General features: G+C 37.2%; 1 protein-coding gene across 9 annotated transcripts in view; it reads left to right on the plus strand.

The window, feature by feature from the left end:
* Nucleotides 1-24,909, plus strand: part of TRAK1 (trafficking kinesin protein 1) — a 289,447-nt gene that overhangs the window by 171,097 nt on the left and 93,441 nt on the right. For all 9 annotated transcript variants that reach the window (XM_087947778.1, XM_087947773.1, XM_087947779.1 and 6 more), the window contains 8 exons: nt 2,862-2,938; nt 6,726-6,842; nt 9,797-9,897; nt 10,375-10,483; nt 13,616-13,694; nt 16,159-16,289; nt 16,434-16,508; nt 20,678-20,815. In XM_087947778.1, the coding sequence (XP_087803904.1) occupies nt 2,888-2,938; nt 6,726-6,842; nt 9,797-9,897; nt 10,375-10,483; nt 13,616-13,694; nt 16,159-16,289; nt 16,434-16,508; nt 20,678-20,815 (801 nt within the window). In that variant the 5' untranslated portion in view covers nt 2,862-2,887. The remainder of the gene's footprint in view (nt 1-2,861; nt 2,939-6,725; nt 6,843-9,796; nt 9,898-10,374; nt 10,484-13,615; nt 13,695-16,158; nt 16,290-16,433; nt 16,509-20,677; nt 20,816-24,909) is intronic.

A 24,909-nucleotide genomic window follows, 5' to 3' on the forward strand; every position in this document is an offset into this window, starting at 1 on the left:
AAAAAAATCAATGTTCTTATTTATATTTTCCCTCTCCCTTTTCTTAACCTTTATTTAGTTAAATTGGTTTTCAGCTTTGTCCCTGAGCAAAGCCCACTCTTTGTCCCACTTTTTACATAACTTCCTTGCTCACATCTTCTTACTAGCCAGGACAGGCAGTTGCCTCTTGCCCCACACCATGAGCAAATCTGTTAGGGTGGTTCCTGTCATGATCCTCGAGCTACATCTTCCCATGTTCCCCTTCCTATGTGGAGCTCAACTGGCTTAGTCTGGTCTCCGCTGTCAGTTTTCGGAGAAAAAAAAGTTCAGGAGCACTCTGGTTCTTTCGGGCACCTCTTTTCCAGCAGGACCTCTTTTCCAGCAGGACCTCTTTTCCAGCGAACACCGCTGTCGGTTTTTGGGCCAAAAAGGGGTCTGGGAGGACCTGCGGCCCCCTACGCACTCAAGTATAGGGACTTCCTAATACCACCATTAGTTTTCAGACCCTCCGGGATCTGGGAGGACCTGCTGCTTTTCCTTAGCAGTCAAGTATGGGCATCTCCTAACACAGGGCTTGTTCAGTGACTTCTCAGCTGGTTACCCAACTTTCTCATTCACTTTTCCATTCCATTTTCATACAGCCTCTCCCTTTTCCTAATAGAAGGTCCCACCTCTGACCAATCCCCCATATTTTCAGGCTCTGTTGGTAGAACAGATCTTTCTGTGGTTAGGAAAGCCACAGAGGGAGCAGGATCCAGCTGTGATTGGGAGAAGGGTCCTCTCACTCAAAACACAGGCATTCAAATATTTCTCTCACTTTTCTGGGCTTTAAAAGTTAAAATTTAGAGGTACTCACCTTTTTGTCAAGCAGCCTTTGAGCTCAAAACTCCCTTTACCATCCTTGCTCCAAATGGCCAAGGTCTAGGGAACCCACCCAGAGACACAATGGGTCTGCTTCCAGCAAGGTGGCTTACCTGGGCCAGGACCATTGATTGAGTTAGCTTGGAGTCCCACCTTGGGGTGCCAAATTGTGGAAAGAAAAAAATCCATCTGGTTCAGTTTCAAGCTGGGAGAAAGAAGCTGGAAACAATATGGAGGCTGATTGGAAAAAAAAGTTTCATGATGAAGCAGAACCACTAGGGTGTGGTTCTGGTGCAGCTGACAAAGAGGAGTTTAGAGTGGGTGGTTTTTATACCTTCTGGATTCCTTTGGCGGTCCTGTAGAGGTTATATAGGTTTCATAGCTGGCTCTATAGGCAAAAGAGGAAATGCAAATCCTAGGTTATTGTCTGAGCTAATTTTGTCAACCTTTTGTTCATTGCTTATCTGAGTTTCTGTCTTGACTCAGTCTTTGTGACGACTCAGAGTGTAACACAAACGTAACAAAATCCAAAACATAAATAAATGTCCTTTATTGCCTCCAACTTGGCCCTACTGTTCAATAATACTCAGTTGGAGATAAAATGTACTCAAAAATAGTCTTCAAAAGAAAGCAATACAGTCCTAATTTAATGAGCAGGTAGAGGTGAAAAAAAAAAAAAACTATAATGACGAAATGTCCTCAATGGAACAGGAGAAGTATTTAACAAATTCAAGGAGATAACAAAGCAGTCTGTTGGAAGGACGCCAACCAAGATAACTTCAGACCAAAATAAAATACGCTTGCTTCTGGCAACCTGTGTTCTAACTGTCTCTCTTATATATTCATCTCCCTAGCTGTAACCAATGAGGATCATTGCTGCTTCCTCTCCCGCAAGCCTAGTTGTTGCCTTCTCCTTTCCTCCCTGCGTGTCCTAGGAGGCAGAGGGGATGGGCCTGGTTCTTCCTCTGACTGCCCAGCTGGCCTCAGCCCTTCTCCAGCCTTCTTCATAACCTCTGGAGCTACACCTCCACTCCCTGTTGGCTGTTCCTCCTCTCCCTCAGAGTCCGACTCTACCAAGGGCATGACAGTCTTTCTGAATGGATTACCAAATCTGCATTTCTAAAAGCTAGCCTCCTCAGGTTCTCTTTGGAACAGGGAAATTGGGTCTGGTTTCTGCCTCCCTTAAGATTTTTTATTTTATTTCTCCTTTAGAGGAAATATTTTATCTTGTCTTTTTAATATTTCCCAAAATATTTCATTTTTCTGAGGTGGCAGGAGGCTTCCTACAATATACTAAGCTTCATCTTTATGTATATCACTTTGTGGTCAGTCATATGCAAATATTTTGTTTTACTGGGATAATATAAAAACTATTGAAGAAGTTACAGGAACTGGGCATGGCTAGTCTAGTGAAGAGAAAGACTAGGGGAAACATGATAGCAGTGTTCCAATATTTGAGGGGCTGCCACAGAGAGGAAGAGGTCAAGCTATTTTCTAAAGCGCTTGTAGGCCAGACAAGGAATAATGGATGGAAACTGAAGAAGGAGAGATTTAACCTGGAAATAAGGAGAAACTTTCTGACAGTGAGAATAATCAACCAGTGGAGCAGCTTGCCTTTGGAAGTTATAGGAGTTTCATCACTTGAGAGTTTCAAGAAGAGGTTGGAGTGCCATTTGTCAGAAATGGTGTAGAGTCTCCTGCTTGGGTGGGGGGTTGGACTAGATGGTCTACAAGGTCCCTTCCAACTTTGTTAATCTGTCAAAGTGAAGTATTCAAAAATTTGTACTATTAAGTTAGAACTCTTGGAATTACTGGGAACATAAGGTAATGTTTAAAATGCCATATTGAATACAATATTGGGTTAAATGGAGTATACTCCATTGAATTTAACATGATTTATACCTGTATAGGAATAACTCATGCAAAATTGATTATTTGAAAAAAATAAAGTTGTCTTTTTGGTATATTAGATTTAAATTTCTTTTTGTATAGGAGATAAAATATTACCTGTTTTATTTCAGTTTTATGTGCTGAACGAGTGGGCCAGATGACTAAAACATACAATGACATTGATGCTGTTACACGTCTTCTTGAGGAAGTAAGTACCCCATGTTCATATGTATGATAACATGGTTGTAACACAGTAATCAATGTTGGAATCTTCTTCATGAGGTATGCAGGATATTGTAACTAGTCACCACATGTCTGAGGCCTCCTTAATTTAGCCCCTTACAGAGGGGTTACTGAAAACTGCCCAATTGCTCAATTCCCAGCTTGCTATTTCTTTTATTTATTCAATTCTATTTCAGTTCAATATAATTTGTTGCTCTGATGATGTTTATAAGGCTTAAAATTAATAGGACTCTCGATTACAGGATTTCCTTAAAACAGTCCTATAAATATTGCACAGCTATAAGGAACTATTGCTAGAATTCAGAAAGTTTAATTAGAAGATGCAAAGCCACTGTATCTGTACATGAATTTTATTCATAGCTGTTTCTTATTTTAAAAAAGCTGTCATAAGATTAAAAATACGTTTTGGTTTTTCTGAGCATTGTACTGATTTAGGCTTGGAGCCCTAAGATTTAATTGCTCCTTGATAGAGCTCAAAGTAGGAAACTATAAACCAATCTAAATCATAGTTATCAGGTTTCAAGTAGAATTTTTGCCAAGATGATCAGCTGCCCTTTTTCCCCACTATGTTAAAGGTCCAGCTGGTACCTTTTATTTCCACTGAGAAAATCAACATTATGTTTGTTACACTGAACCTAATACTTCGTTGTGCTCAAATGCATTATTGAAAGAATGTTGCCCTAACTCAATTAAGTATTAGTTGCTGGTTCCCAGGCCATCAATATCCCTTGAAAGTGAGAGGACCACATCTATGATTGCAACTTATAGATTATAAGAAAGCAAATTTTATTAAAGCAAGATAAAGTTTCTTTCAACTTACATAAAGCCTCTTTCAATTTACATAAAATTGCCTGCAATCATCTGCTGATGGATATATCCATCTATTTTTTTTCTATTTGAACTTTGCCAGCACCATCTTCTGAGATGTTTTTTTTTTCAATTCCTAGTTAGCCTACAGGTCCTAGTATTCCCTATAAATTTCCCACTAAGTATTGAAAAGGTAAAGGTTTATTCTATCCAGTCGTTTTTGACTCTGGGGTAGTGCTCATTTCCGTTTCTTAGCTGAGGGGCCCAATGTTGTCTAACGACATTTCTGTGGTCATGCGGCCAACATGACTATACACTGAAATGGATCGAACGCTGTTACCTTCCCACTGAAATGGTATCTATTTATCTACTTGGCATTTGCATGCTTTTGAACTGCTTAAGTGGGCAGAACTAGGGCAAGCCAGCTTCACTTTTAAGACCAATTCTGAGCAGTCAAATGCTATAGTAATTATATAAATTTACTTTAAATTAATTTTTATTATATGCAAATTAAATCACATTTAGTTCTGTCCCTGTTCATTTTTTTGCCCTAATCTTTTCTAGTTTTTGGAGTATAGATTCCAGCATACCATTCAAAGTCCAAGGGCATCACACTGATAAAATTATGTTGCCAGTGGTTTTCTGCTAAGTTTATTCAGAGACCCAAAATTTGGTGATTTCTTAACTTTTTAAAAAAATTCAAGCATGTTTGAATTATTGAGAATATCCCCTGAATGAAAAGAACAACTTCTCATGTTGCTATATCAGAAGCGTTAGTATATGTGTTTGCCTAACCATCTAGAAGTTCATTTATTAGAATTTTTTCCAGAAATATTTGGTTCCTATAGATATCATTAAAAATAACTGTCTTAAATATATTTATTTATTTGTATCATGCCTTTATTATTTTTAAATATAACTCAGGGTGGTGAACATATCCAACATACTTTCTTCCAAACAAAATCTGTTTTTGGCTGTGATGGCCTCTTGCAATCCTCTGCCAGCAAAAATGGAGCTCCAGAGCACGTCGCCCTCCCAAGCTCAGTTTTCACTGGCAGAGGCACTGTGGGCTGGTCCTTTGCTGTTTTCAGGGCAGCCCCACGGACCAGATTTAAGCACCCCTGCTCTAAAGTTACTGAAACATTTGATATTCTTCCACAGTTCTTCCAATTCACTAACTTTCCTTGTAACTCTTGATGTAAGACATATTGTGGCATATGGCTTTTGCTATTGCTTGAACATAGCCATTGCACCACCTGCACTACAAACAAAATGTCTTACAGGATTGTAAGAACTTAATTTCTGTTGTTCAACCTTAGTTCATTTTGAGATATTACTTTGCCTGTTGTCGTAGGTATTGAATACAAAGTGTAGGTTTTACACTTTGAACTACTAACTAAAACAATATTTAAAAGTTTTATTTTTTTGTAAGAGGCCATAAAATTATCAATTTTGTTAAACCCTCTATAAATACAGTGGTATTTAAGAATTTGTGAACCTGTTTATATTCTACATCCATTTGCCACTTAGAAATCTGGAGTTTGGGTCATTTTTCTCAATAAATAAATGAATGAATATAATATTTTTGAGCCATTTGTATAATTGGGTTCTCTTTATGTAATTTTGGAAGTGTATATAAAACATCATGGTTTAGAGCATATTTATTGAGAAATATTCAAAAGGATTCATAATCATAAGCACTTCTACACTTTACTAATTATAAATCAAATATAATTTTACAACTTCTGGCTTTAGAAATAAAAGCTCTTGAAAGGATTTTTATTCCTGGTCATGCATGAGCTTACAGCATTCAGTTACATTTATCGTGTAAATCAGTGGTCCCCAACCTTTTTTGTACCAGAGACCAGTTTCAAGCACAAACACTTTTTCAAGGACCGGGGCGGGGAGGGGGAAGAATCCGAGTTTGGTGGTTTGCTTGCAGGCGTTTCATTACCTGACTAGGTAACATCTGATGTTGTTACCTAGTCGGGTAATAAACGTCTGCCAGCAAACACCACCAAGTTCAGGGAGCGCCTTGGCCCTGCCTCCCTCAGCCCCATCCCTCAGGTGTCTCCCTCCCTCCCTCGGGTGTCTGCCTCATTCCTCTCTCAGTCGCTCTCTCGCTGCTCCACCAGCCCAGGAAAAAACTGCTTCAAAGAAGCCGGGGGTGTAGCTTTCCTGTCGCCGCAGCTCCTCCGAAGCGCCCGTTTACCCCCACCCCGCCCGCCGCGCGCTTCAATCCACAGTGCTCCGTTCTGCCTTCCTGCCTGCCTTCTTCGTTTCGGAGCAGCTTCGGCTGATAAAAAGAGGCGAATAGTTATTATTCTCAGCCGAAGCCGCTCCCAAACAACCAGACAGCACTGAATTGAAGCGCGCGCGGGTGAGCGGGGTGGGGGTAAACGGGCGCTTCGGAGGAGCTGCGGCGACAGGAAAAGCCACACACACCCCCCCGGCTTCTTTGAAGCAGTTTCTTCCTGGGCTGGTGGAGCAGCGAGAGAGCGACTGAGAGAGGAACGAGGCAGGAAGAAACCGAAGCTGCTGAGCCAGAGAGCAGGACAGGCTTCGGTTGCTTCCTCCCTCCCCTTCTTTCATTTGTGTCCTTGATCCCCGATCCCAGCAGCATTCACCGAAGGCGAAGAAAGCCGCCATTTTTTTTATTTTTTTTTATTTGCGGCCCGGTACAGAGTGCTCCACGGACCGGTACCGGTCCGCGGCCCGGTGGTTGAGGACCCCTGGTGTAAATTATATTCCTCAAATTAAGTGGGTGTCTCCAGAAGAACACAAAATTAAAAAAAGAAATTACAGGCTTGTTTCAAAAATAGGCAAACAAAGCAGTTTTTCTAGTTTTTCTCTAGAACACAGATTCAACCTTCTTGTACTTTCCAATGATGGTCATTTCCTATGTGAGCCATAATTCAGCCTTCCTTCCTTCCTTCCTTCCTCAGAAAGAACGGGATTTAGAATTAGCTGCTCGAATTGGCCAGTCATTGCTGAAGAAGAATAAAATACTTACAGAGAGAAATGAACTTCTTGAAGAACAAGTAGAACATATCAGGGAAGAGGTAAGAATAGTCACGTATGCCTAACCTGTTTCTTACACAGAATATTTGCTCATTCCTGCTTCAAATGAAACCTGCTTGGCTTTATTTGCTGATATATATTTTCTTGTCTGTTTCATAATAGATTTAGAGGATTCAGATTTAAGCAGATAGTAACAATGGATGCATTACCTGTTTGACTTTCCAACTTTATTTATTTATTTCCCACTTTATTGTTTTTATAAATACTTCAAGACAACAAACATACCTAATACTCCTTCCTCTTATTTTACTCACAACAACAAATCTGTGAGGTGAGTGGCTGGCCCAAAGTTGCCCAAATGACTATCATGTTTAAGCAGGGACATAAATTGAAACATATATACTGTATATTCTAAGCTTTAAAAAAGAATGTATGTTCCAGAGTATATTTTAGTACCGTATACTCCATATATAATGTGTTTTGTGAATTAAAAATTGATTTTGATTGTAAATTGACTTTTTGTTTCTCATCTCATAAAGCACTATTGCTAATATGTAGTATATTCTTTCCTTGCACAAAGGACCTAATTCTCTCTCAATCAGCAGTATGGCATAACATTTTACATTTTTATTATTTTGATTTATTCTAGAAGTTTTATAAGAGTATTTTCTGGTTCTTTATGTGAAATTGCTATAAAGGGAGACCTTGACTTGCAACCTTAACTGAGCCTGGAATTATGGTTGTAAGTCATTTCAGTCAAAAGTTGAGGCATTACATAAATGGACCTAATTTTTCCAACATTTTTTGCAGCGGTTGCAAAGCAAAGGCCATGGTCATTAAGCAAGTGGTGCAGTCATTAACCAAATCCATTTTCCCCAATAGGTTTTTTTTTTTTTTTGCCAGAAACTGGAAGTAAATACTAGAAACTGGCAAAAAAAACCATTGCATATTACAATCATGTCACCGGGGAATACTGCAATGACCATAAAGATGAGCCAAGTACCCAAAATCTGATTGTGTGGCCACCTAACTTTGATAAAGGGTTTTAAGTAGCTTTGGAGATATCTATCATACTTTGACCAGTCATTATGTCATAAGTTGAAGACTACCTGTATACAAATACTTTAACTTTCATCATCTTGAAAGCTGCCCAAAGTTAATAAATGAATAAATTTCTCTAGCAACTCCTTGTGTACACTTAATGCTATAAAATAGATATTCCGTTAATATTTCAGTGATGTCAGTTCAAGTACTAGGGCTTTGTGAAATTCAGTTTCACAAATTTAAATTCAGTTCACAGACATTATATTTGTTCAAAATGGATTTGGTACTGGTTCTTGCTTCTCGTGATTAAAATGAAAAAAATATTTTTAAAAGTAGGGCATAACACAGTCTTTATAGCACTGCAGCTAGCTCTAGGCCTTCAGAAACTTATGGAGACAATATTAGGGAAGCAATGCAGTATTTTGTCCCTTATTTGTGAGGCAGCCTTATGGAAGTGGCTGGACTACCCACAAGTGGACTGCATTAAGGCTTTTAATGGAGTGGTTATTCCTTCAGCTGTATGGCCAATTATTCCTTCAGCTGTATGGCCAATTCCAGAATCGTGCCATGCTGCCAAGTGAGAAAGCAACCCATTCCCATGCTATGGAAGGCTTTGAAGCTCTTCAAAGATAAATGAGGAGGAGTTTGTGGCACCAGATGGAATGGGAATCAGGCATAAGGCCAGTGGGGAGCAGCTGGGTGATGGAAATGCTTGCAAGGACTTGGTGTGAGGGGGAAAGCCCAGCAGAGAGCTGTTGGGGAAGGAAAAGACCTCTAGGGACCCAATTTGTGAAAAGCAGGGGTGGGGGAGGCCCAGGTCAGATGGGTATGGCCAGCACTGGCCCTCCTCCGCTTCTGAAGCACCCTGTTCCCTTAATGATGTGTGTGTTCATTAATGGCTGCATCAGGGAGAGCAGTGGATGGGGTGATTAAGTGAGGCCATTTCATTTAACAGCGGTTGCAATGGGCAGGCTCCTCTCCTTTGCTAAAGCTAAGATGGTGGATAAGTGCCCCTCCAGATGTTACTATTAATAGTACAATGGTCTGTAATGAGAAATGCTATGACTTGAGGCATAGTAACAATAGAGTTACAAGTTTTCTGTCCCTGTGGTAAAGCAAACATTTGAAGAAACCTTTTTAAAGAGTTGAGATGATTTTGCATTTTGAACTCTATACAGAAATTTTTGAAGCCCATTTTATTAATGTTACTGGCCATGTATCATACTTCGTTAACTTAATATAGTTTGAGGAGAGGAATAGACTTGATGATTAGTTATTTTGAGGTAAGATGGGCAGCCAATAAAATGTTATCAATAAATAATTAATGTACATAGATATAGGTTACAACATTACACTAGCATTATGAAATCTTATATTGTGTTTGTCACCAAATTATGGAAAGTTTCCATTGGTGTATATAATCTAAATAGCTACAACTATACAGGTTAGTCCTTGACTTATAACTGATCATTGACAACTATTTGATGTTATAACCTACTTGAGAAAGGGGATTTATGGCTTGGATCCAAAGTTGCCCCTTGCAGTCACATGACAGCATTTCAGGTGCTTGGCAACATAGCTGCATTTGTGACCATTTGAATGTTCCACATTTTACAATGGTTGAAAACTGGAACTTTACAACACAGCAAAACCGCACACATAGCAAATGATAGGTTCACATTTACCACTGTTACATTTGCTGAATGACAACTACCAAAACTTGTAAAATTGGGCTAGTGAGGGGCAGGCTCCATTACAATTGCAACTTGAAGATTTCCTATAGATAAAACACAGTGATGAATTGACTGCTTTGAATGAAAAGCTGTGGTAGCACTCTAAATATAGTCGTGGAATTTGTGATCTAAAGTTTTCATAGTGTGGAACAGTTTTCTGTTGCTACTTAAAATGCAATCACTTATATGATAGCTGTTTTCCCCTTTAATTTGTTCAGGTTTCTCAACTGCGTCATGAGCTATCCATGAAAGATGAGCTTCTTCAGTTTTATACCAGCGCTGCTGAAGAGAGCGACCCAGATTCCATCTGTTCAACTCCGTAGGTCTAGAATAGAAAACAGAAATGTTACTTAGGCTATGTAAAACGGTTTCAAGTGTGAAATTTCATAGAAAGCTCAAAATACTTTAAAAATGTTTGAAACAACTATATTTAGTTTGGGATGTTTCAGAAGGTTCTTTGCCCAAAACAGTTTGAAATATTTGTTCTTATATATATATTTACTGCTCCTTAATTATTTATATATGCCTTATAATATGAAGATTAGTTTAAAAATATTTTGACAGTTTTTTTGTAATTTTATGTAGAAATTTATTTTTTTGTTATTTTATTACTTAAATTTTCACATTAAAAGTGTGTAGAAAAAAGGAAATCCTAAACTGAATTAATCTGCCAAAATTCTATGAAATTCTTGTATTTTAACCAGTATTATTGTTGAAAGGTTGTTGTACAACTCACTAGAGAGATTGTAAATAAAAGGGACTATCCATAAATGCTTTAAAATATATATTTTACTAGATTGAAGAGGAATGAATCATCTTCAACTGTCCAGAATTATTTTCATTTTGATTCTCTTCAAAAGAAGCTGAAAGATCTCGAAGAGGAGAATGTTGTCCTTAGATCAGAGGTAAACTTTATAGCTTTTTAGCAATCATAAATTTGTCTTCTGTTTTCTCTCTATATATTAGCAGCTTGACAAAAAGACATAAATCTCAACACCCTTATGTACACATTGATTTCTATTTCTAGGTGCAACAGTTAGAGTTGGGACAATCAAACTGTTGTTGAATAACAGACTACAGAATGATGTGTATTATTTATAGTAGAATGATGAGATTTTTTTTCCAGGTTTAAATGGGCCAAATATGTGCTGCATAACACAGTACATATACTCTGGAGGACAAAATACTGAAGAGAAAAAGATTTGGAAAGAGTAGAAGGATAAATCGGGGGCTGTCTTCTAGATATTATCTAGAATTTAGATATTAAGAATAGATATTTATTTTCAGGGAAGATAAAGAATATACTTTGCCAAGAATCTTCTTATTGTAAGAGCTAGGATAATAGTCTTCACTTGCCTGGGCTGCACTGAGTGAAAAGGAATTGTCTCGAGCTACATATAAAATGCATAATATACACATAATGCTAACATTTTATGGTTTTGTGGGGCCGCATTACTAGCTGCCTATGGTCACATGCATCCAATAGGCCACAAATTAGTCACCCCTGCTCTAAAATATTTATCTAAGCTGTAATCTTAGGAAAACCTTTTAATAAAAATTAATTTGATTATTTGTTCAAATCTAAAAAAAATGTGTTATTCTATATTGTCTACATTCTACCAAATTACATTACTTGATATAAATATAAACATAAACATAGATACAGATACAAACATATCAATACAGATATGGGTGTAGATCAGTAAGAACCAATGATAGACAGACAGACAGACAGACAAATGTATATAAAGTGCTGAACTAAGAACAATGAAATCTGTGTCTCTAGTCTCCCCTTAGGCATAGAAGCTGGCTTGGAGACTTTGGACCAGTCACTCTTTCTGAACTGTAGACTGGGAAATTTTTAAAAAAATCAATCTATTAGCCTATACTGCATTGATGTGGTAGATTATAACTGATAACATTTATTGGAGAGGCTTTCATTCTTCAGTTATGAATAATAAATAGTAAAAAGATAGCTACAATATTTAGGATATACAGTAACAGTGCTTTGAGATTTACCTTTCTTCACAATGCACAGTTGACACAATTGGGACCAAAGTCTTGGTCATTGAGCAAAGCAATTGTTAAGTGAAATCTCACTGAGTGCTTTGCTCAATATCTACAATCTTGGCATTTCCGATTGTGATTGGACATAGTGCAATGTAACAAATTTGGGGTGCCTCAGGGAGGTTCTGGGAAACCCAGTGCAAGCTTAAGGGCCCACCAGTTCCCAGAAACCTACCATGGCCTAGGAGGTCTAGCTCACTATCAACACCACCATAACCGGGAGGCCTTGCCCAGATACAGATGTTTTGCATCTTTACGCAAATTATCCCACTTTATGCTTTTTTCTGCAGCTGCTGACAAGCACACCCCACATATTGTGAGGCATGATTTTCTGACTTACGTTTCCCTATACCAGTAAACACTATTCTCATGATTATTTGGAAGGCTCATCCTCCAAGTTGTGTGAATTGGAGAAGTAGCCTTCTGAATAACTGTGAGAATGATGCCTGCTCTCATGGTGCTTTGGAAGCCTTCTTCTGAAAAGTGTATGCTATTGTGATCACTTGGAAGGCTAGAAAAAACATAGAAAGAACCTTCTTAATAATCACAAGAACGGTGCCTGCTTGCAGAATGGTTCAAGGCTATCTTAATAGGAAGCCCAGACCTTGTAATAGTCAGAAACCTTGCAAACGTAAGTAGGACAAATTGCGTCTGTAGGTGGCCCCTGTAACCCTGGGCATAATGGGATGAGAAGCAGGTTTGGGCCTCCTGGGCATGGTGGAATGGAGAACAGGCAGCGACCTCCAGGGCTCCTGCAGCTTTGGGCACACTGTTGGACTGGATGGGGGGTTGAGGCTGAAATGGTGGGAGGGATAGGTGGGTGGGGAATTGCTTCTGCAGTCTTGAGTGCAAGCAGACTTCCAAGCATCTGAATTTTCATCATGCCCTGCAATGGCTGTAACTTTGGGCACAAATTGTAAATCACTTTGTTCAGCATGTTAGTTATTTTAAACAGTCACTGAACAAATGATCATAAGTCAAGGACTAAGTGTATCCTTGCATTGACTGATATTGAGTAGCACATTTAATTATTACTATTGTATTGCTATATTGTTGGGAAGGTGTTTATGATAAGCTTTAAAATGGTTTTGTCATCATGAAGTCTAGAACGATCATGTCATGATCACTTTGCAAAATTATGTAATTCACTTTATAGAATTAAATCATCTTTTGAGGTTTATTATAATTTATATTCAGTATAATTAAAACATATCCATTTAAATGATTCTTGAACATGTTGGCATTTTTTTTCAGGTTTGTTAGTGAGTATATTTTTCCCTTTAAGTATCTGTGAAATAAATGTAATATCCATTGAAATTTCTTCATCAAATAGATTACAGTTCCCTGACTTACAACAGTTCATTTGGTGACTGTTCAAAGTTACAAAGGCAGTGAACAAAAGGACTTATGACCATTGTTCAGTTACAACCATTGCAGCAGCCCCACATTCATGTGATCAAAATTCGGATGCTTGGCAATTGATTCATTGTTATTGCGGTTGCAATGTCCCAGGGTCACTCAATCCCCTTTTGCAACCTTCTGACAAGGTCAAGGCAGAAGTCGGATTCATTTAACAACAGTATTACTAACTTAATAACTGACGTAATTTGCTTATCAACTGTGGTAAGAGAAATCATAAACTGGAGCAAAACTCACTTAACAAATGTTTCGCTTAACAGAAATGTTGGGTTCAATTGTGGTCATGAGTTGAGGACTATCTGTACATTTTTATATTTCAATTATCCCTGATGTCTTAAAATTATTTTTATATATTTCTCTCTTTTTCTCTTTTCAACATTAGCAGCAGTTTGTTATTCACTATAGTTGCAGAGGAAAAGGAAAGGATGAAAGTTTTGGCTGTCCTTGAATACTGTGTACTGTTATGAAAAACTTATTTTAAAAAAATCAAATAGCAGTCCTACAGTAGCGAGATGTTAATTCAGTTTTTCATTTCTTGATATTGTAAACAGGCCTGCCACCTGAAGACTGAAACCATTACTTATGAAGAGAAAGAACAGCAACTTGTAAATGATTGTGTAAAGGAGCTCAGTATGTTTTCTTTTTTGCTTTCTGGCAGAATGGATAGACTCTTCAGATAATGGGGTTTTGCTTGAGGAGGTGGATTTTGTGCCATTTAGTTATGTTTCTTTAAAAAGTGATATGATTAACCTAGTGTATATTGCCTGCAATTTATCTGGAGGGAGGGAGAGGGAAGGATGACATGGATGATAGGATAGGATAGGATAGGAGATAGATAGATAGATAGATAGATAGATAGATAGATAGATAGATAGATAGATAGATAGATAGATAGATAGATGTTTGATTATTTGTTCAGTCATTCCCAGATTGGTATTTTAAATATAATTCATACTTTTCTTACTTACCTTTTTAAGGTCCATAACCTTAAACCTCTTTGTTGAAGAGGAAATTTTTAACTGCATACTAATTTAAATACATTTAAAAATAGTTACTCCAATGGTCTCATGCAAGTTAAATGACAGTGGAGATTCCTGGAGTGTCTGGACTATGTTGTATGAATATAATTTGCAGTATCCATTTGAAGATGTATTTTGCTTATATATTTACCTCATTTTTTATTCATGCTCACAATTGTTTAAATGGCATAATTAAGTGAGTGCATTTGTGGATTTTATCTGGTATTTTTTATCAATACAAATTTAGTGCACATAATCAAAATATGTTCTTATGGTTTTCACATAGAAATTCTTGGAATCTAATGTTACTTTATTAAATGAAGCAAAAACTATTTCATAGTACTTAAAATCAAACTACCTTGATAGCACCATGTTTGCTTTAAATTTTAACATCTGTAGTAAAGTGATCAGAACTATGTGTGATTTGAAAAATCATTGCAGAGGTGGGCTGCTGTCGGTTTGCACGGGTTCTGGCAAATCGGTAGTTAACAGTAAGTGCAGTTCAGCGAACTGGCAAATCCCACCACTGGCTGGTTCCGCCCCCGCCTGTTTTGAGCCTGTTTTTGGGCTGTTTTCAGGGCTGTTTTTGGCCCGAAAAACAGCCTGAAAATGGCCCCCCAAATGGTTTGTTTTGGGGCTGTTTTCAGACCAGTTTTCAGGCTGTTTTGGAGCCATTTTCAGGCCAGTTTTCTGGGCCAAAAGCAGCCTGAAAACGGCCCCAAAACAGGCTGAAAATGGCTCAAAAACAGCCTGAAAATGGTCCCAAAATGGCCTGAAAGTGGCCTAAAAAAACGGCCCCAAAACAGGCGGGGGTGGGGCCAGAGCCAGCCAGTGGTGGAATTAGCCCCAACCGGCCAAATCCTAGCTCTTCCTTTGAGGCGAGTGGCCAGGAGGCAGGGCTGGGTATGATGAGTGACATTACCCATCCAGTCACATGACCAGCCATGCCTACCCACCCAGAGAACCGGTTGTTAAAAAATTTGCAGCCCACCACTGAATCATTGGTATACATTGTACTAGATGTATATTTTTTTTCTTCTTTTTTCAAATGATCCATCTTTCTCCCAATATAATTTAATCAAAATATCACTACAGTATAAAGTTATTTTTTAAAAGATCTGCAATCCATCTTTTTTATATGTTGAGGTTATTCAAAGACTAATTTATAATAGTATTGTAGTAGGAAAAAAATAGTTTGGTCCAGTGAATTCACTTCTAGTTTATTATTTGTTAAATAATGGACACTTTATTTGTTAATAAAGTGTCCCTGATTAAAATATTTAAAAATATAGTTTAAGTACACAGAATCTGCTTCTGATGAAATAGTTTTTCCAAACAAATTATTGCTGGATCCAGAGAAAGTTACACATTCATTCATTAGTTCAATTTATAAAATGTGTCTATTTTCTGCTGAATCCAGAATTGCATATTTTATTTTAGGTGTAACATTAGGGATTGTATAAAATATTTTCCAAATTGGTGTATCTTTGTTTCTTAACAGACCATAAATAACCAGGATTGAACTTTTTGGTATTATTTTTGTATCTTGAGTATATTTGATGTAGTCTGGGATTAGGATCCCTGTAAATTAATTCTTATTTTATTTTTTAAATCAGTGGAATTTTATTTAAAATATCATGAAAAGTAAAATTCTGCTAAATCTTTTATTTTACTGTCTTCATGAAAGAGTGACAGTATATTATCCCATTCAATTTTTTATTGTAGGAAAAGATCCTAATAAGTAGCAGCCTTGTGTTTAAACATAATTATTTTAGGAACTCAGAAAATACATTCAGCTGACGGCCCACAATCTTTTGAAGGGAAATGAACAGGCTGACTGAGAAACTAGGGCTAGAATTTAAGCAGACTGCACAAAGTTCCCATCACAAAAAAATGATTGGACTGTTTCAGGAAGGACAAAACTTTCTGATTCTTATTTCCCAACCTTTTGCTGGTTAGTAACTGTCTGTCATTTTGTTTGTACGGCTAAATTGCAGTAGTGTTTAGTATTTTATCAGTATTTTTACCCATGACCTGTTCCATGTAGTTAATAGTGATTTTGTTATTTCTTTAAGGAGATGCAAATCTTCAGATTGCCACTATTTCAGAAGAGTTAGCTAAGAAGACTGAAGATGCTGCCCGACAACAGGAAGAAATCACCCATCTTCTCTCTCAGATAGTGGATTTGCAGAAAAAGGCAAAAGCTGTAGGTTTATGATTTAGCCACAATATGATGCAATCTTTTTTATCCTTTACTTTAAATCTTGAAATAGAAATAAATAAACCTTTAAATCTTGAAATAGAGAAATCATGGAATATTGTAATGCTTTTGCTGTTGATCCTTTTCCAGTGTACAGTGGAAAATGAAGAACTTGTTCAACATTTGGGAGCAGCTAAAGATGCCCAAAGGCAACTCACAGCTGAAGTGAGTAGTAATCAGGATTTAAAAACAGGAAAATTGTTTTTGTCCAGTTACATTTTATTTTTATATCAGAAGAATGTTTTTATTAAAAATTAATATTTATATGTTTTTGCATTCAGATTTTCTTGATTCCACATAGGATTGAAAACCTTTACTATGAACATGCCATACTATATATTTTTTTACCCTTTTCCCTTTATTTATGTTTTTTTCTTTCTCTCCCTGACTTTTGAAATATGCAGAAAGGTAATTTTATTTGGCAGAAAAAGGCATAGCAATCCACATTCCTTCAGCATGTTAGAAATCCAAGAAGTACAGTGGACAGACTCTTTATAGCCTCCATCTGTACAACATTCTCCCAGGACTTTGGGGCTATTCTGAGATTTAAAACCTCTTTTGCCACTTTTGATATTTTTTTAGAAACAAGAATATAAGCAATACAACTGGACATCATAACAATGATGCAGCTTTAAAGCTCAGTATGGAGAAATATACAATTTGCCCCAGCTAGCTAAATAGCCATTCTGTGCTTTTGTATGTCTTGTATGTAAAAGGGGAAAAGAAGACCACACCACCAACTTCTTGCCAAATGTTCATTTTGCCAATACAATACAATACAATACAAACGTTCATTTTGCCAGTTGCTTTTTGAAATAAATAATAGTAATTGTCTTGGGAACCAACTACTTTATTTAATCTATTATACCAGTGGTGGTATTCAAATTTTTTTACTACCGGTTCTGTCGGTGTGGCTTGGTGGGTTTGGCATGGCTTGGTGGGCGTGGCTTGGTGGCTATGACAGGGGAAGGATACTGTAAATTTTCCATTCCCTCCCCAGCCCACTAACCAGCTTTCCGGTTCCGTTCTCCTGTGCGGGGCAACAAAAGAAGACCCTGCCGATCAGCTGGGACTCGAGAGGCAGAGAATAGATGGGGATGGGGGCAATCAGGTGGTATTTGCCGATTCTCTGAACTACAATTAAACTAAAATTTCCGCTACTGGTTCTCCAGAACCTGTCAAAACTGGCTGAATACCACCTCTGGTATATACTTCCTATCTACTTTTCTCTGATTGTTTAGCTAGTGCACTTATTAATGCAGCAGCATTAAGAATTTGCTTTCTGGACAAGTAGTAATTATGAAAAACATAATTATGTGTTTGGAGAAGATGGAGAGAATAAGGATCCTTTCATTTATTGTATTCTTCTAACAGTATATAGAAAATCTGTTGCAGTCTTTATGTAGAAAAAAGAATTTTCAAATGAAAACTACTAAAAAAACCCAAATTAAAACATATTTATTCTGTGGGGTTTTTAGAAAACCTAATATCCTTCTCTTCCAAATACAATTTTTTGTTACATTAAGTACTTCAGAAATTTTTGGGGAAAAAATGAAATTTAATCAGGATAAAGATTGGATTTTTCACGTGTATCTGTTTGTGTATATCATCTGAAAATTATTTTAGCTCAACTGAGGGCTGTTGTTTCTAAGATGAATGTATTCAAACATCAAATTATTAAACATAATTTTATATATTAATGTAAACATAAGCTATACTGAAGAAGAGTGAGATTTATTTAAAGTCAGCATGTCTAGGATTGTGTTACAATTAAAATAGGGAGGGCTCTTCGCCTGACATTAGGTATTTGGACTTCACTCTTCGACATTGCTTTTCTCTTCTCTGAACCATTTGTTGTATAAATTATTGATGTTTCTGAATACAGTATATAAGAATCAAATTGAAATCAATTGAAATTCAACTGTCATGGACAGGAAATCAGGAGTTCAGCCAGTTTGAATGCTAAAGCTCTCTACAAGAATCTGAACTACTAATAATCAAAGCAAATTAGCGGCAGATAAGAATCAACAGTATTCAACATGGGCTGGACTTAGAGCTCTTGTGGGCATGAGAGGACTTGAGACTGATGACATGTTTGACCCCTCCCTGGAGCTCTGCCTGATCATCTCCTACATCAACACGGAATACAGATTATTTATGGTGGTGACTAGTTAAGTAAATAATATGCATTGCTAGCTAAAAAAATTAAAAGATGGTTAGCAGCAAAGAGGTTTGTTTGATCAAGAATTAAGTGGGCAACCTGTGACAGTAACCAATGAGTTTCACATGGTGAAGTTTGTTGAACTGATTAAAGATAATCAGCAAAGCACTTAAAGGGAAATTATTGTCAAGCTTGGCATTTCACAAGAAAATTTGAATCATATTACTGATGTTCTTCAGTATCAGATGGTTTGTGCAACAAGAATTCCTTCCATGCTGACAGCAGAGATAAAAGAATCAGGAATTGAAATTTATCAGCAATTGTTATCATGCTTATAAGATGAAAGGTGAGAAATTTCTTCATGATGTTTTGACAGCCAGATATGAAGCATCAATCCATTGAATACAGGAAGCTTCACTACAAAATAAAAAATAAAGACAAAAATTTGGCAGGAAAACTTTTAATTACTATTTTTTGGAATGCAAACTGCATGAGTCACATGAATTTTCTTTAACCTGGCACTTCAACTCAGAGTACTACATCGCAGCACTCAAAACTTTGAAATAACAATTAAGCAGAACTTAGAAGCACATTTTTCCCTACAAAATGGTAGCATTAGGCTTCATTTCTCATGAATCATTCAAGAAGCAGTTGCAAAGTTGAATACTGTCATCTTACCTACACAACACAATGCAGACCTGGTGCCATGTGACTTCCACCTTTCTCCAAAATTGAATAAATACTTTTGTAGGCATCAATTTGATTGAAATGAGAAAGTGAAAAGGACTTTGAGGACTGGTTGAAAAAAGAAAGTGTGGAGTTCTTTCATGACAGGTTTAAGAGCTTCTCCCTTTTGTGCAGTAATGTGTATTGAACATGTGGAGACGTAAATACAAATAGAAACTATTGGTGACTGTGGATCATCTAAACAGCTGTTATCCAAACCTGCAAGTCACCATCACTTATGAAGTAGGCCAGTTACCTTTCCTGGATATATCGTGAGAAGATGGCTACCCGAAAATAAAGCTGGGACTAGGTCCCCTCTCCCGTTCTGACCCTGCGGGGAAAGGAATAGTCAGGCCGCTTGAAGGTGAAAAAGTAGCTGCTATCGCAGAGATGCAGCCAGGAAGCCTCCAGGTCCCCAGAGAATACCTTGACTTGGAGGAAGGGTTTAGTGAGGAGAAATGCAATGCCCTACTGCCTCATCATCCCACAGACTGTGCCATAGAGTTCCTGTCAGGGGCCAAACTGCCCCAGCCAAAGTTGTACTCCATGACCCCAAAGGAGATGACTGAATTAAGGGACTACATCGACACTAACTTGCCCGATGATTTATACAACCTGCTAAATCCAAGTAGTCGCCCCAGTGCTCTTCAAAGAGAAGATGGGTCAATGAGATTATGTACTGATTTTAGGAGTATTAATGCAGTGTGCATGGAAAACACCCACTGCCCTTCATGAAGGACATGCTAGCCCACCTAGCAAAAGGGAAGGTATTCACCAAACTAGACCTGCGGGAGGCTTCTTGTAGGGTGCAGATAAAGGAAGGCAATGAGTGGAAGACTGCCTTTAACAGGTAGCTTCTAATTCAAAGTGATGCCTTTTAGACTACAAGGAGCCCCCAGCAGTCTTCTCATTATGCGTGAGACTTTAGAACCGTGATGGCAAACCTATGGCACAAGTTAATTGGCCTGGAACAGAGCCACTGTGCATGCACGCGCGGTTCCTGACAGCCAGCTGATTGTCAGGTACCTGCCACGCATGTGCGGGGCGCACGCAGAAGACACACACATGCGCAGAGTATTGGGGGGGTCGCACATGCATGCGCAGGGGGCAGTGGGGTTGTGCTCCCATTGCATTATGGGAGCAGGCACATATGAGAGCGAGTGCACTTTCAGCATGCAGCGACGAAAAGGTCAGCCATCAGTGCTCTAGAAAAACACATTAAACTGGTGCACCAAGTCCTGAAAAATCTCATGTATCATTTCAGCAACAGTTTTAATACCCAATCATCCCAGATATATATTAAACAAAATATGTCTACAATAAGTTGCATAATTCAACTGTTTAGAATATATATCTTCTTTTTATAAAAAGTATTTTTGTTCATTTAAATAAAGGCTACAGTGAAAAAACATTTTTAGTTAACATTTTTATTTTTTCTTAATTGCAGTTACGAGAGCTGGAAGATAAATATGCAGAATGTATGGAAATGCTTCATGAGGCACAAGAAGAACTGAAGAATCTTAGGAATAAGACAATGCCAAATGCTATATCACGCCGTTACCATTCATTAGGCCTTTTTCCAATGGTGAGAAGTCTCATATGAAATAGTTCTCAAAAATTCACTTTGCGCCAATACTTAATGCAACTTCGATTAACTAAAGAAAATAGTTTTAGGGTTTATTTCAATATATATTCAAAGAAGCACCTGGTTTCTTGAGTTGAATCTTTTGTTAGGTAACAGATAGCATTTAAGTATGTTACCGAAGTTACATAGTTGCTGTACTTTCAGAATATATTATAATCAGCACTTCATGTTCAGTGTGTATTAGTAGCATAATATTTTTTGATTTATGTAGTTGCCTAAAAGAATTGGCACTGTGTCATTATCAGGCAATTTTTCTTTAAAATATTCTGATTCATTTCAATTGCATAATTTCCTAATTTCAAAATAAAATATTGCCAAAAATGAATTTGCACCTAAGGGGGGAATATGATTTACTATAAGTCTGCAGATACAAGAGATATTTGAGCTTGTAGTGTAAAAAAAATGAAAGTATAATTATTTTTTAAATCGGTTTGTTGAACTATGATTAACAATTATCAAATAACTGAATATCCAATGTCCAAGATAATACAGAAAAAAAATACAAACTAAAATTGGTTGTACGAGGTGCAATGACAATAAAGTAAACTAACTAACTGACTAACTAGACAGGCACTCTGTACATGCAAATTCTCCATATGCATGAAATACTATCATATTGTAGTTTATTGCTATTGATATAAACAATAAAATCCATTTATAACCATAAAATCTATCCAAATTTGATAGAATTTTTGTTCCTGCTTCATTATTTTAACTCTGACTTTTTTTCTAACGTAGCAATTGAAAAGGTTTTGTTATCCACTTTGTTACAATAGCTGGAGTTTTCTAATGTTCGGCAATTTATTTTAGCTATGTTTTAGTTAAAATTAAGTAGATAATTATTTTTAAATATCAGATTCAGTCCTGTATAATCAACTTATAACCATAATGGTTATCCATCCCTTGCTGTCCTGGTGTGTTAAGCTATTATCCTTGTCTCGTACCCTTTTGAATTTCATATGAGCTAGTTCAGTCACCAATAATGGCAATTTTTGCTTTCTGTGATATGTAAACAGCTTTGACTCCTTGGATAAGATTCTTTCCAAAGTCTATTTCTCCCAGCACTTTAAACATAAAAGCCCGATTTAAATTGCCAAAGGCCATCTCTGCACAAAGCTGCCTGTTTCTCATTATGATATTGTAAATATTCAATAATGTTCAAAACAGTCCTCATATTATCTCTTAGTTGTCTTTTTGGCATGAAGCCAGATTGGCCTTCATATATATACTTGTAAAATCTTCTTTAGTCTTTTTGCCAAAACTGCAGCAAAGAGTTTATACTCCTGGTTTAATAATGAAATTAATCTATAATTCTTTGTCTTTGTAACATCAATACAATATTAGCTTCCTTCCATGTTTGAATTATCTCTCCCCCCACCCCCAAAATATCATTCATTGTATCCTTTAGTGGCTGAAGAAATTCATCCTCAAAGCACTTATAGTATTGTCTTATGGGCCTGGAGCTTTACCTGATTTAATTTTTTTATGACTTCTGATATCTTGAAGGCAGTTATTAGGACATTTATAAGTTGTCTCTGTGATAATTTAGGCAGCTGTTGTCTTAAAAGATATTCATCTATTTTAGATATATCTAACTCCTGTCTTTTATATAAATTGGAATAGAAGCTATGAAAAGACTTTTTGATAAATTCATTATCTTTTATTTCTACCTTCATTGCTACCTTCACAGATCTTCTCAATCATTCTAACTCTTTCCTCTAAGTACCAAAAGCACTGGATTATGATCAGAAAAAGATTTAGGTAAAAGAGATAAACTTTTAAAATTTTATTTGCAAGATTTTTAGAAGTTCATAACATATCAATCCTTGAAAAGATGAATGTCTTTCTGAAAAAAAGGTATATTCTCTAGCAGAGCCATAGACAGCAGAGTGTCTATGAATCTGTTATGTAAATGTCTATCGCCTCAAAAAAAGTATTTGATAATTTACCCTGGAGAAGTTTAATCCCCTTGATGGATGTTATATCCAAAGCTGGTATAGTCACTCCATTCCAATCCCCCAACATAAGCCAGTTTTCATATAAAAAGTATAAGAATTGATCCATTAAATATTCAACAAATTTACTTTTATCATTATTTGCCAACTACTGTTGATTTTATTCCATTAAGTTCAATTTCCACTACTACAAATCTACCATATTTATCTGCTATAAATAGCTTTGGTTTGAGTTGAGGTTTTATATATAGGACAACTCAATTAATCTTTTTAAAACGAGCAGATATAAATTCCTCTCCTAATTATTCATTTCTTAATATGTGTTTCTTGAAGGCAGATTATGTCAACATTAAGTTTCCTCAGGTAATAAAATATTTTTTATGCTTAGATGGGGCATTTGCACCGTTAATATTCTATGTTACTACATGGTAGATTTGTAGTGGAAATTGTAGCGGTGGAAATTGAATTTAACAGATAATCAGAGTTGGAAGGGACCTTGTAGGTCATCTAGTCCAACCCCCCGCCCAAGCAGGAGACCCTACACCATTTCTGACAAATGGCAGTCCAAACTCTTCTTAAAAGTCTCAAGTGATGGCACTCCCACAACTTCCGAGGGCAACGTGTTCTTAATAGAATAAAATCAATAGTGGTTGGCGTGTGCAGGCCAAATGATGATAAAAGTAAATTTGTTGAACATCTATTGGATCACTCTTACACTTTTTGTACGAAAACTGGCTTATGTTGGGAGATTGGACTTAATCTCCATCTTTAGAGGTATAGGGTCCTGTACAAATATCTTAGCCATGCCTTCTTCTTCAATACCAATTTTTTGAGATTATTCCACCCTACCTTCTTTTCTATATCCATTTCTTCAGCTGGATTGAAATTAGTTTGTGTCTAATCAATAAATCTTTGGCTGTTTCTATAGACTGCAGTGTAAATCTTCAATCTTGATAAGTAAGTACTCTCTTTTCCCAAAAATAAGACCTATCCCAAAAATAAGTCCTGGCTTGATTTTTATGTGTGCACCTAATATAAATCCTATCCCAAAAATAAGCTCTAATTAAGACCCCTCCCACTCCATCCTACCCACTGGTTATATGAGGTGTGGTAAGGCACATGCGTAAAAATCAAGCTGGGATGAGAGGGTGGAGTTGCTCCACATACCCCGCACCTGCTTACCTTAGAACCACTGCAGCCAGGCCTCCCATGCCCGGCCCCTGTTGTGTCATTGCCTGACTTCTGTGGCCATTCGCGGCAGGAGGCTACATGGCATGACATGCCAGTGCCATCACTTGTGGCAGGACGTTATGTGCTGCGTCGTGCCAGTATCACAATGTGTGGCAGGATCCATGTATGTTGCACCAGTGCTGCCATTTGCAGCAGGATCATTTGATTTGACAATAAAATAACCATGATAATTTAACATCAATAAACTTCTTTATTGGGAAGTTCCCTTTGACAGCGTTCCAGCAAACCTCCATTCCAATCAGTAACTCCGAGACAAACATATCTCAAAAGTACCTTTATTAGAATAGCACCTGGCACATCTGTGGAATCCCGAATCTAAAAGTTTTTGGGCTTCCCACAATTTCCCAAACTATAAATCCATCCTCCCTTGGCCGTTATCACATCACATGGTCCAATCATGATCCATCCAAAAGTAAGATCCTTATTTCATCTTGCGCCATACTTAATGACCTTGAACTAACAAAATTATTTCGTCTACTTAGAGCTACTCAATTGAAATCACCCGCTCCCACTTTCTCAGGTTATGTGGCAGCATGGAATATGGCTTCCAAAGCTGACAAGTGTCCCCCCTTGAGAAATTCACCTCCTAAAAGAGATAATAAACAAAACACAACCAGGGGTTAATGTGATGCCCTTAACCCCCTCTCCCCCCTCCAAGGGGACCCTTCAGTTTGTCAGGGAATTCTTCATGGAATTGGTTAACCAATCTATCTGCATGTATACCCCAACTTTTTACCCAAGTAGCATCTGACAAAGGGTAACCTTTCCATAATACCAAATTTTGTAATCTCCCTTGGTGTAATCTAGAATCGAAGATTTTCTTTATTT

Source organism: Notechis scutatus, chromosome Z (genome assembly GCF_049901735.1).
Source record: "Notechis scutatus isolate UNSWTSFEM ecotype Mainland chromosome Z, rNotScu1.2, whole genome shotgun sequence".
Lineage (NCBI taxonomy): Eukaryota > Metazoa > Chordata > Lepidosauria > Squamata > Elapidae > Notechis > Notechis scutatus.